The sequence below is a fragment of the Brassica rapa genome, chromosome A07 (assembly GCF_000309985.2).
Source record: "Brassica rapa cultivar Chiifu-401-42 chromosome A07, CAAS_Brap_v3.01, whole genome shotgun sequence".
Taxonomy (NCBI): domain Eukaryota; kingdom Viridiplantae; phylum Streptophyta; class Magnoliopsida; order Brassicales; family Brassicaceae; genus Brassica; species Brassica rapa.
Window position 1 is genome coordinate 12,116,296 of NC_024801.2, and position 12,293 is coordinate 12,128,588.

At 31.8% G+C, this 12,293-nt stretch overlaps 2 protein-coding genes across 2 annotated transcripts; both read left to right on the forward strand.

Annotated features, from left to right (window-relative positions):
* Positions 1-187: 187 nt before the first annotated feature.
* On the forward strand, positions 188-2,495 carry LOC103829153 (IST1 homolog). The gene is made up of 6 exons (XM_009104817.3): positions 188-433; positions 584-716; positions 820-923; positions 1,007-1,178; positions 1,274-1,414; positions 1,949-2,495. The coding sequence occupies exons 1-6, from the start codon at positions 384-386 to the stop codon at positions 2,318-2,320; spliced, it is 972 nt and encodes a 323-aa protein (XP_009103065.1). The 5' UTR covers positions 188-383; the 3' UTR covers positions 2,321-2,495.
* A 242-nt stretch (positions 2,496-2,737) lies between these two features.
* Positions 2,738-6,256, forward strand: LOC103829154. Its single transcript, XM_033275413.1, has one exon. It carries the CDS (start codon positions 5,652-5,654, stop codon positions 5,991-5,993), a length of 342 nt encoding a protein of 113 aa, XP_033131304.1. The 5' UTR covers positions 2,738-5,651; the 3' UTR covers positions 5,994-6,256.
* Positions 6,257-12,293: the final 6,037 nt, after the last annotated feature.

A 12,293-nucleotide genomic window follows, 5' to 3' on the forward strand; every position in this document is an offset into this window, starting at 1 on the left:
TGCAAGCCAAAAAAAAGAAGAATTTTTGGTATCAAATTTCCCTAAATCCAGTGGAAGCCCCAAAAAAAAGAATTTTTGGTATCATATATTCGATGATGAGACATCCACTTGTCGGTTCTGTGATTGGTCGGAAGTCAATTCCAAACCCAATGATATACACATTTTACCACTCAAAAACACATCTTATGACTCCTACTCTCGTTTCGAGCAACGATTATCACGCGCTTATTACTGGATACACTTATGCACGTACCGTTATACCCCTGCACCGCGCCGCAGGTAATTATCTCACTATGTTCGTTTCCCTTTTCGTCAATCAACCGATCGATCACCATTGAAAGACCTTCACCAACCGGTAGATTCCTCCGCTCCGATCAGATCCGATGTCGCTGCTAAACCAACTCTTCAACCGTGGAGTCTTCGGCGCCAAATGGTTCCTCCTCCTCCTCCGTCTTCTTCTTCGCTTTAGCCTTATACTATGATCTCGTTTACGATTCGGATTGTGAAGCTAAGCTTCTTCACAATTCTATCAATCAATCCAATCAAATGATCTTTTCTTCAACGAATTTTATGTTCTTTGCAGCAAAACATCCTTAAACTTCGCGATAGCTCGGATGAAACTACTACAAAACAAGAGAGACATGCATCTCAAACACATGAAGAAGGAGATAGCTCAGTTCTTACAAGCAGGACAGGAACCAATCGCTCGAATCAGGGTCTCCTTCCTTTCCTTGTCTCTCACCATCTTATCATCACACTCACATCGTGTAGTGTTGTTTTTTTTTCTTACAATCGATATGTTTCCTTGTCTGAGATTAGGTGGAGCATGTGATCAGAGAAATGAACTTATGGGCAGCTTATGAGATACTAGAGCTGTTCTGCGAGTTTGTACTTGCTCGTGTTCCAATTCTTGAAAGTCAAAAGTGAGTCTTTGGAGTTTTTATCTGTGATTTGAGTTCTTACGAAGTGATTCTTATATGTGTGTTTGGGATTGTAATGGAATTAGGGAATGTCCGAGAGAGTTGAGAGAAGCTATTGCTAGCATTATCTTTGCTGCTCCCAGGTGCTCTGAAGTGCCTGATCTTCTTCAGCTTAAGAATCTTTTCGGTACTAAATATGGGAAAGAGTTTATCATGGTTTCTTCTGAGCTCCGTCCTGATTCTGGTGTCAATCGTACAGTTAGTAATACTAACTTCTTTCTTATTCATGTTTGAATTGCGTTCTTGAATGTAGTGATGCTTAACTAGTTGGATTGTTTCGGTTTTCTGAGCAGATTATTGAAAAGCTTTCTCCCGCAAGTCCGTCCGGAGAGACAAGGCTCAAGGTTTTGAAGGAAATTGCCAAGGAGTACAGTTTGAATTGGGACTCTTCTGCCACTGAAGCTGAGTTCATGAAGAGCCATGAAGACTTACTGGTACTTCTTGCTCAACACTTGTTTTTCCAGTTTTGAAAGAATGCTAGTTGGTAACATGCACCAAGTTTATAGAAATAATATGACATTGAATTGGAAACTTTTATAATCTAAATTTGTTGTTCATCTATCTTGTAGACACTAGATAGTACTCTCTTGTTCCATTAAGATAGATGTTTTAGAAAAGAAATTGTTTTAGAAAATGTTTTCTATGTGGAAATTGTAAACTTTAAAAAATTTAATTGAGTTTATTGTATTGTTTTTGGTTAAAAATTATTGAAAATTGAGAATTGTAGAAAATAATAGATTTATAATGGTGATTTGATTTGCTTTTTAATATGTGTGAATACACTAGAAAATCTATTTTTAAAGAACAGAGATAGTAGTATTCAATAGGCAAAAGGAGCAATAAATATATTTCTGCGTTACAATAGAATCATAATCTTTCCACGTCTTGCGGCTACCGTGAATGTTGAGTTTGGTTCAAATGAATTCTCTTTATAAAGTTGATGGTTTGGTTGAAAATGACATTTGTAGGGTGGAGCTAAGCAAATACATCGTCAAGATAGTGTCTCTGAATCTAGACCGTCCCAACAGAGCCACGCTCAGTCTTTGGTTTCTAGGGAAGCCGAGGTTCTGCCTGCAGAGGCCACGCTGAGACTCCAGAAGCTTCAAGCTCAAAACCCAGTGAGCAAAAACATGTCATCATCACCTAAGCTGCATGTAGCTTCTCAAGCGCCTCCTGATACAAGACGAGATCACAGTGATGTAATGGAGAGAGCTCGGGCTGCTATAGCTAGCGCTGATCATGCGACTGCTGCAGCCCGTGCTGCAGCGCAACTAGTGAATGCCTCTTATGGGGCTGCACCCGCTGTAGCAGCAGAAGGGAAGCCTTCAAACTTAATGTAGTTGCTACGTCATGATTTGCAAAAGAAGGGTTAACGATGTTTCGTTAGGTTTGGAAATGAATATATGCTAAAGAGTAACAGTAAAAATATGCTATGAATTGTGTGACCTTGTGAACTGGTTTCATAAGTTTAACTTTGGTAATCCTAATCAAAATCGTTGATTTAAGTTATTTTAAGTTATACCACTTGTATTTAAATTAAACTAATTTGAATATTTCCAAAACATTGGTTTGATAATTACAAAAATATAATGTCAAATCATTCTAATTGGCTCTATTTACTTTTTCCTAGTAAATTCCCACCAAATAACATAGATTCAGTCATGATTACCCATTGATACATAGAAAAATATATTATAATAGTGGGAACATGGGACAAAATGTGAGATAATTGATGTTTCTCAATATGTATTTTAATTGTTTATCGTGTTTAACATGAACCAACAATAATAACAATAGTCTTGATTAACATTTTTTACTGTTCTTTTCAGGGTGAAGTCTTTTTATAAGTCAAGCAAAACAACTTTCATTTTCCTTGCTTTAAATTTGTAGCTCAAATAGTTTGGTTACCTTCGTAGATAATGACACTAGTAGTTCCACCATCAGCCCTTACATAAAGGCCACTAAAACATTTGCTTTAGGCCAAAATACTTTTAAAAAGTTTTGATGGCCACATTATTAAATGGGAATATACACTAGATGGTAGATTTTTTTTCAAACTTTGCCGATTGTTAGGTAATATGTATACAAAATAGACACAACTGGGATGGCAAGCTGCGTTTTGTCTTCTCTTCCAAATTTCTGATGTTTTTCTCGATGACATGTAATATTTTGTTTATAAACCATTTCCAAATATGACATACTATTTATGTTTGATGTAACACCATTTTATACAAACTCATCCCTCTAATAGCAATTTTACCACATTCTCTTTTCCAAGTTGTACCCCACATATGTCGTTTAGCTAAATAAATCTTATAGATTTAGTTATTGCGTGAGGTGCTAATGTAACCTAACACGTTTTTCCTCTTTGTTTTTATTTTCGCCACGTACCAACATATATAGATTGAGTTATCTTCCAAGAAACTCTCGCCATCGACGCGGTGTTCGAGAGTTGCAAAAAATGCGTTGCGAAAGGCGTTGATATCGGTCAAAGAGTGGCCGATTTCTCAGACCGTGTTCATTCCTACTGATAATAAGAGAGTGTAGGTGTTGTTTTAACCGTGAGGTGTTGCTTTTATTTACGACCTTTATAATTTTGTATGTTGCATATGGTGTGATCTTTTTTAATTTAATATATACTAGATTTTGATCCGCGCTTTCAAATCGCAAGCATTTTCTGCTGATAATTTTGATAAAATATACATGAATTTATAGCGTATTATCAAAAAAAGGTGTTTTAAATTTTAAGCAATGCTTTCATATCCTGCCTAGATCTGTTGTCGAACAAAAATCTCTGACGATTCGTATATAATTTGTATATAGCATATATTAACATATATAATTTGTGTATATAATAAATTTTCTAAATTCATATAAAGGTTTGTATAAATATACATATATAAGAATCAAAATAATATAATTTGTTTATTTCAACCCGTCTTCATTAATTTAAAATAATTTTTAATGTCTTAACCCTGTATATAGTTTTTAATGATAAAAATATGTTTGACAATATTTTTCTTCAAATATAATTTTGTTCTTACAAATTCTCCAAAATTTTCTTGATGTTTAGTTAAAGGATTTTATACAAATTAATAGATTTTTTATTGAGATATTTTTTACATATTCTGCTATTTCTGACATATTTATAATATCAATTATACATACTAAATTTTTATTTTCAAACATTTTAAACTTAATAACTTTTATTATTGTTTTAAAAAATTATATAATGTTTAGTTTAGTGTTATCAAAAACATTGAATTGGAAAACTATATTATATAAAAAGGTATAGTGAATAAGTTTTTTAAAAATTGCTGTAAATAATTTTTAGGATAATAAATATAGTGGTACGTTTTAAAAAGGAAACAATAAAGGAGAGAAAATTTAATTAATTGAATTGAATTTTAAGTTTTAAAATATTTTCTAAATTAGTTGGTTGATATTAATTAGTTAAGATATGCATAAATTTAGGAGTGACATTGTCTTGTAAATAACTCTAAAAATTAAGCGTAAAATCATATTAGGTATTTTGTTTTAATAGTATAGATTAATATTTATTTTGACTTTCGTTTTCTTCTAAAACCCTAAATTAAATACAACTAATGAAAGAAAACGTTTTAGAAAGTACATTTTACCAAGTCCTAATTAACCATATTAAGGTTTGATTTCTTATAATGCCTACGCTAATTTATTATTATGAATCATTTGTAAACTTACCCTTCTATAGAAAGTCAACTTCTTCCTTTTTACAATGTTAAAATCCTAAACGTTTTATTAAATCGTGAATCTCTAAACCTGGTCCAGTAATTTGGTTGGTTTGAGTAGTTATTCCTTTGCCTTCAGAACTTTTAATACGTCTATTACATCAGTCAATTATGGAGGCAACAAACAAGTAATCAATTTCTTGTATAGTTATTTTACGCAAAGGAAATTTGCACTATTTTATCGTGGAATGCCTGGCTTATTTCTTCACCGGCCATTAGGATAAATGTGTTAATTTGAAGACATATTTGTATTACAGAACAAAGTAGAGAGAAAAAAATGGAAGAATATATTAAGCGATTCACATCGTCATGGTCGTCGTCGTGTGCGTGTAATAGAGAAAGGTCCACTTATGACTTGCCCCTTCGTATGCACACAATCTCATCTCGTCCTTTCCAAATACAATTTTGTCTCTTTCTCATGAACGTTTTGTTGGTCTATTTCAAGTCCAGGTGGGATTTGCACTATTTTTTATATCATTTTCCAACCTTTTTAAAGTATAAATCGAACCAGTTTATTTGTTCTTCTTTTTCATTGACATCATGAAAAACAACATAAGAAAATAATATAAAAATGATAATTATTGGTACATTCGGGGATCTCAATTTCCTCTAGGCGGCCTTTTGATTTTTTCAGCACATGAGAAATAAAACTAATGAAAAAAATTAATTGTTATTATTCTTGTGAACATTCTCAAAGATATTTGCAGCAAAAAGTGATGGAGGACACGTAGGGCCAAAGGAACAGACAGATGGTGTGTGGTAAGCAACTGTAGTCTCTCTCATCCTCCATGTCCTAAACCCATGTCTCCATACACTTTCCCTTCAAAACTCATTTTTCTCTTCTGATCCCTCCTTTAAATATACCCTCTCTCTACCTTGTTTCTTACATGCATTGATCATTAACATGAAGAGGGACAGAAAGAAACAGAAACTAGAGGAAGAGGAGAGGAACATAGAGGTGGTGGTGGTGGAGCAAGTTGATGCATTGGCTGCAGCAGCGACGGTGGCTGCAGCTGCGGCTGTGGAAGAGGAGGAGGGGTTGTGGGGTATGTGGCTCAAGGAAGGAGACGTTGTGGTCGACGAGCTGATGACATGGAGCACCGTGTTGCCTTCATGTTGGGATGTGGAGTTTGTTGAGAAAAACTATGGAGTTTTGTTCGAAGATGTTGTGTGGGATGATGATCTTTGGAATTTGAACACTTCGACTCAGCTTCCACCTTTAGATAATAACACAAGACAAGATTGAAGTCTGGTGATTCGAGGTTTTTCAATCGGTTCGATTTTTCGGTTTTAGTATGGACCATATATCGTAATCAAAATTTATAATTTGTTTGATTTGGTATGGTTTTAAGTTTAAATCATGAGTTTTTCTATACATATATTCTTATCTTGAGGATTTTCTTATAAAGAAAATTCAAGCTGGTTTGGAGTTTGATTTTTTTTCTTGGTTTAAGTTTTGGGTTTCCGGTTAAGAATTTAGAACTCAGTAAACCGAATTAAGTTTGTTAATGGTTTTGGATCTATGTTTATAAACATAAACTAGAGATTGACCCGCACGCCCGTGCGGGTGTTAATTTTTACGGTTTTATAAATTATTCGTTATTTTATCATTAGTGTTATATATTTAAGATGTGTCGTCGTATAACTAATTGTATTCAAAATATTTGGATTGAGTCGGGTAATAAGATTATTTTTAGTACAAATATACACTCTTTTCAGATACATTGGTTAATTAAATATTTTTATATTTCTACACATCAAAATCAAAATCATTCAGACCCGAGAGGATCCAACTCAAGCATCATACATAAATTTATAATATCCAAGTGGCGCCTAATTTAAAAATCCAAAAAAATTAATCCCGAAAGAAACAACTTGTACCTCAATGAGTATCCGAATGTCCTTACTTAACTGATTTTGCAAATAGATTAAAAAGGAAACTCTTTCTATATATTTGGCAAAAATAAGAAAAATAGAAAGAATTTTTTATTTAATAAAATAGTTATATGAAGTGAAACATTAAGTGACAATAAATGTAATACTTTTTAATTATTTTGATTTAAATTATTATCTTGTTCATATAAACTATGCCTTTGAATTATGTGTTTTGCTATGTAAGTTTTCACCAATTGGAACTAAGACAAAAGAAAGTTTTAGTAAAACATATTAAACCAAACTATTAACCATATGCAAAACTCGGTTATCTTACATTTATATTTTTTTATAATTGCACAAAGTTAATATTGATTAACTAATAAATAAAAATCTACATTATTACTTTTACGGTAAATATAATTAATGATGTGATATATTGTTAAAGTAAAATAATTAATGAAATTACTAAAATAAAACTATACTTATATTTTTATACATTAATATTTGTTTTTCATAATTAGTGTTTTATATTTTAGATATGTCGTAATATAACTAATTGTATTCAAAAGATCCGGATCGAATCAGATAATATGGTTATTTTTGGTACAAATATCCAAACCCGTTTCAAATACATTGGTTATTTAGATATTTTAGGGTCATATACATCAGAACCAAACTCATCCAGACTCAAAAGGATTCAACTCAAAACCTACACATAAATTTATAATATTCAAGGAGTGAGTAATTTTAAAACAAAATAAAACGATACCCGAAAGGAACGACTCGTACCTAAGTGGATATTTAGTGTTCATGCCTAACTGATTTTATAAACTAATATAAATGTATTTTTTATGTGTTTTGCTAAATTAAGTGAAACTGAAAGAGTTTTTTTTTATTTAGTAAGCAATTATATTGAGTGAAAAATTAAGTGACAATGAATGTAATTCATTTTTATTATTTTGATTTAAGTTATGATTTTATTCACTAAACATGTTTTTGAATTATGTTTTTGGCTACGTAATTTTCCACTGATTGAAAAAAAAATGTTATAGTAAAACAAATTAAAACAAACATTTAACCTTATGCAAAACTCAGTTATTTTACTTTTTTGATTTTATAATTGACACAAAACTAATATTGATTAACTACTAAATAAAATCTACACTATTATTATTATGGTAATATAATTAATGATGTGAAATATTGTTAAGACAATATAATTAATATGAGTGAAATATGGAAATACAATTAATGTAGTACTGCTATCTTCGTTTCCAAACAATTTTCAGTTATAGTACTATTCATGTTTCCAAACATTACTAAAGTGTACTTCAGTTTTAATAATATAGATATGTTACCCTAGTGAACCGGCTGCAAACCCAACAACTCAAAATTATCTTACCTATGGCCGAAGTGGACCAAACAAATAATAAATTAATAATATCTATTTGCTAAAGATGAATCCTGGGTTTGGTTCTTAGAAACCGAGCCAAACCGTTCTAACTCGACCCCATCTTTGTTCGGTTTAGACTTTCCATTTGCCTACCTCTCTATATGGCAAAACAACTAACAATAACAACAACAAACAACAGGTATAATTTTCTGTTGATAATGCAGCTTTTGCTTCTTCTTTTCCCGAAGAAGTTAGGCCTTCCGCTTTAATCTCTTCCGCAGCCTAGAACCGGTCTTTGACCTTAAACAGAAACATGTTTAATTACTCTTATTACCGAAGCTCGAACTAGGAATGCAACGGGACCAACCTCTGCGCTTAACCACAAGCCCACGCATACTAGTGGTCGCCCTTTTTTGATAGGTGTTTTGAACTATATTAATGATGATGAGAGTTTATATAAGTAATGGAAATGTGAGCGGAATCAGCTTTTGCTTTCTTCCCATGGCTTCTTTAGTATATTTGAAAATCATGAAACCACAACGTTTCTATAGGAGTTGAAAAATCCCTCTCTAGACAAGACATGATTGTTCAGACTTGGTCTATACAACTGAACATCCTATACTCCACGTTGTCGAAAATAGTAACGCGCATCTTAAAAATGACGTGGTTTTCAGTTGTAAGCACCACCGAGCCGTGCCAACTTAGATGCCCCAAGAGGCATTCCCCTTTTTCACATGGTTGACAGAATTGGTGTAATTTTTGACGGGAAACAAAGATCTGATAAAAAAATAAAAAAGAAACTATGAAAGGGGGAGAATTATTTCATCCTAGATAAGGTCTCTGGAAATATTAGACCGGACTTGCAAAGAGACAAACCACAGAAGTACACAGGGGGGAAATAACATGAAAGAGTTGGTAAAAGAAATCTAGAAATAGGTGGCTTGGACCGTCAAGCCATTTTGTAGGCAGTGAAACTAAGAGTAGCCTTATTGCTCAGAAACTCAAATGAATGTCTAAGACTGATATTCTAATAGTTAAAAAGTGTTGGATCATTTTAATAGTGGCATGTATTTTTTTTTTTTATCAATTTGTTATTAGCTGAAAAGTGTGCTCATAGTTTTTCAAAAAAAAAAGATTTAAAAACTTTAATATGATTGATAGTTCTATTTTTTTCTACTATTTATTATTTTATTTTTATTTTTAGTTTGAGAAATCCATTGAAAAACCATGGATATAATGATGATCTAGTGCAAACTCTCTTGGTAAAGTTTGTGACTTTGTCTATTCCAATGACACAGGTGAAAAACCTTTGAGTAGATAACGTTCATTGTAGATTTCTGGTGGCCTTTGCATTCACATGGTTCACGAATCCATACAAAATTGATAAAACTTGTGAAGTATTTCAAATCTTCTTTTCTGTTCGCCAAAAAAAAAGAATTGAACAAAATTTACAGCATAGTGTATCAATCAAATTACTATTTATTAAGTTATATGTAATAGGTTCAAGCAAGAGCGTATCTATTTTAATTGTTTTCATTTTTTTACAAGGGCCGTGTTTTATAAGAGCACCTCCAATGGGGAGTTCTATCCATTGGAGTTCTAAACATTTATACTTGTATATATATATATTATATAAGTGTATGTAAGTGTGGAGACCATTTTGTTTTTGGGAAGAACCTCATGCAAAAGTTCTAAAAAAATCATTTTAAATCTGAGAAATCCATGAACGTATAAAATCCATCTAGAAAACGCCTTTAGCATCTATTAGCCTGAGCACGACACTGATATTACCCTATGGAGTAAGGTTTAGAAACAAATTTTGTAGATAAATAGATGAACTTAGAAAGAGTGACTTACATTTATCAGAAAAAAGAGCGACTTACATGTTAAGACATACTAGTATTATCTCCCGTGCTAAGCACGGGCATTACTTTTATAATCTATAATGGAAAGAATTTATTTTGAAAGTTATAATTTACAATGTAAAAAAATATTCTTTTCAAGGTTATATTTATTGATAAAACTTTAAACAAAAAATAAATTTTGCTTTTTATATCCCACAATAGTCAAGTATAGACACAATATGAACGTAACATATTTCTTTTTTTTTAAACCCAAGAAATATTATTACATATGAAAAATCAGACTGAGGAAAAGCATATTCTTGCATAAGTTTTATTAAAGCAGAAACTTTATTTTTGTAGATAATTAACATTTATATTTACTGTATTCTTTCTCTATTGCTTTTATGTATACATTTATTTTCGTCCATGATATTCCTTTAAGTTCATTTGCATTGCTATACTTGCTCATTCATTTTTGTTTTTAACAAAATCTACAAATAAAATTATACACGTAGAAGTATATTTTTTATCTTAAAGTAAACAAAATAATTTAACTAAATTTTCTATATAATTATAAACACACAAATAAAGAGTAAAATTTTTTTACCGTAGTTAGGTCTTGATTTAGATAGTAGACATGAATCTTTCATTTGATTACATTTGTTGCCTTCTGAGTATCTCCATGTTTTTCGTTTTTTTCTTCTTGTGGTGCTTCTCAAGTTCTTGGAGGCTCTGTACGTGTGTTCTAAGTTGAGACCATAATAATATTTTCGTGAACTATCACGACAACAAATAAACCTATTCCAGTAGATTGAGAATTGATTAGTCATTTTAAATACATTGTTGACATATTTTATTTACCTTTACCTTTTTAACATGCAGTATGTAGCTTTGGCCAATGTCTAGAAGTACATGAAAAAATTACGGAAGTTATAAATAGGTTAGAAGAGAAAATGGTTGATCAAAAAGATATTTGAGTATAAAGAGTTTAAGTATTTTTTTTTATAAGTTTTCACTTACATGGACTTGGAAGCTTTATCATCCAACTTGAATATCAATCCATAGCATATTGATGTTCATCTTTTTCTCATTTCGTTAAAAGACGAAACTCTTTTGAAGACTATTACGCAACTGTTGGACCAGAAACAATTTGGATTTGGATCTTGAACTGCAAATGATTTCGTCGTTAGAAGTTGAAACTGTAGAGAGATCAATGGAGTCATTGCAAGAAATTTAATAATTTACTATTTCTGATTGCAAGTAGAGATGGAACTAATATATGACAATTATCTAAAAAAAGATTAGTGGTTTCTAAGTAGTGGGATCATGGTTGTCTTGTGAATATATTGGAAACTTTTATTTATATATAAAAAAATAAAAGGAAATCAGTTAATAGACTAAACATGTTTTATCCGTTAAATTTTTTTTGTATTTACATTTTTTTTAAACTGTTATTGTTTTTAAAATATTTTCCACATGTCAATTGATTTTATTTGGTTTTTAATTCTTTTCCATTTGGCATTTTTTGATTCGCCAGGCAACTTGCGCTTTAGTATATAAGGGATTTGTCTTTTGTTTTACTTTCATAGATACATTTTGTTGGAAGAGCACAACTGTAACTTTCGATGTAGTTTTTTAACAGTTTTATCCTTACAAATTTGAGACACAAGTGGATATTTAGCACACACTCATACACCTTCTCCATATCCGTATCCCACCCCAACCGTATCCACTACTACCTCCACCTTTCGAGTAGCCGCCACCTCCACCACCATTGTATCCACCCTCACGTCTTCCACCACCCACTTCTGCATAACCATCACCCCTCCACTGCGGTATCCAACTCCACCCCGGCCTCCACTGCCGCAGCCACTACTATCGTCATCTAAATTGCCCCTCGAAGTTTAATATCAATCTGTTGGTGGTGAAAAGAGAAATTGGAAAAGAAAAGAACAGAGCTAGAAGAGTGGAAAAGAAAGGATTACGGATTATTTTATGGCTGGTGAAAGAGAAAGAGTTAAGAGGTAAATTTTACATTTCAAACGAAAAAATGTACCAAAAGCAACATATGCCTTTTTTATTGAATTGACTTCTTAAAATGTGCATGTCTGTATAATTTTCTCGTGTAATTTTCTCACGTAGAAAAATCCCTAAACTGGTATAAAATTAATATTATTGGAAGCAAAGAGTTAAAATAGAATAATGTTGGGGTCAGAGGGTAGACGTGAAGAGTAAGAAAAGGCAAAAAGAAATTGAGACGATAACAAGAAGAAAATGGCAAGTGAAGTTGAGAAGAAACAAATTTCGTTTTTGTAATTTTCTACTTTTTCGCTTATCAAATCTTTTTGCTTTTCTTGATTAGCATGCTTCAAATATTATTCATCCTATTAAACAAAAAAAATATATTATCATCCTATTCGTTTGATAAGACTAT

What these genes read in the sequence shown, in the direction of transcription:
- LOC103829153 (XM_009104817.3), top strand. Translation starts at nt 384, where the DNA reads ATGTCGCTGCTAAACCAACTCTTCAACCGTGGAGTCTTCGGCGCCAAA. An exon ending in AACCAATCGCTCGAATCAGG is followed by an intron (nt 717 to 819) that starts GTCTCCTTCCTT and finishes GTCTGAGATTAG; the next exon opens with GTGGAGCATGTGATCAGAGA. An exon ending in AGAGCCATGAAGACTTACTG is followed by an intron (nt 1,415 to 1,948) that starts GTACTTCTTGCT and finishes TGACATTTGTAG; the next exon opens with GGTGGAGCTAAGCAAATACA.
- LOC103829154 (XM_033275413.1), top strand. Translation starts at nt 5,652, where the DNA reads ATGAAGAGGGACAGAAAGAAACAGAAACTAGAGGAAGAGGAGAGGAAC.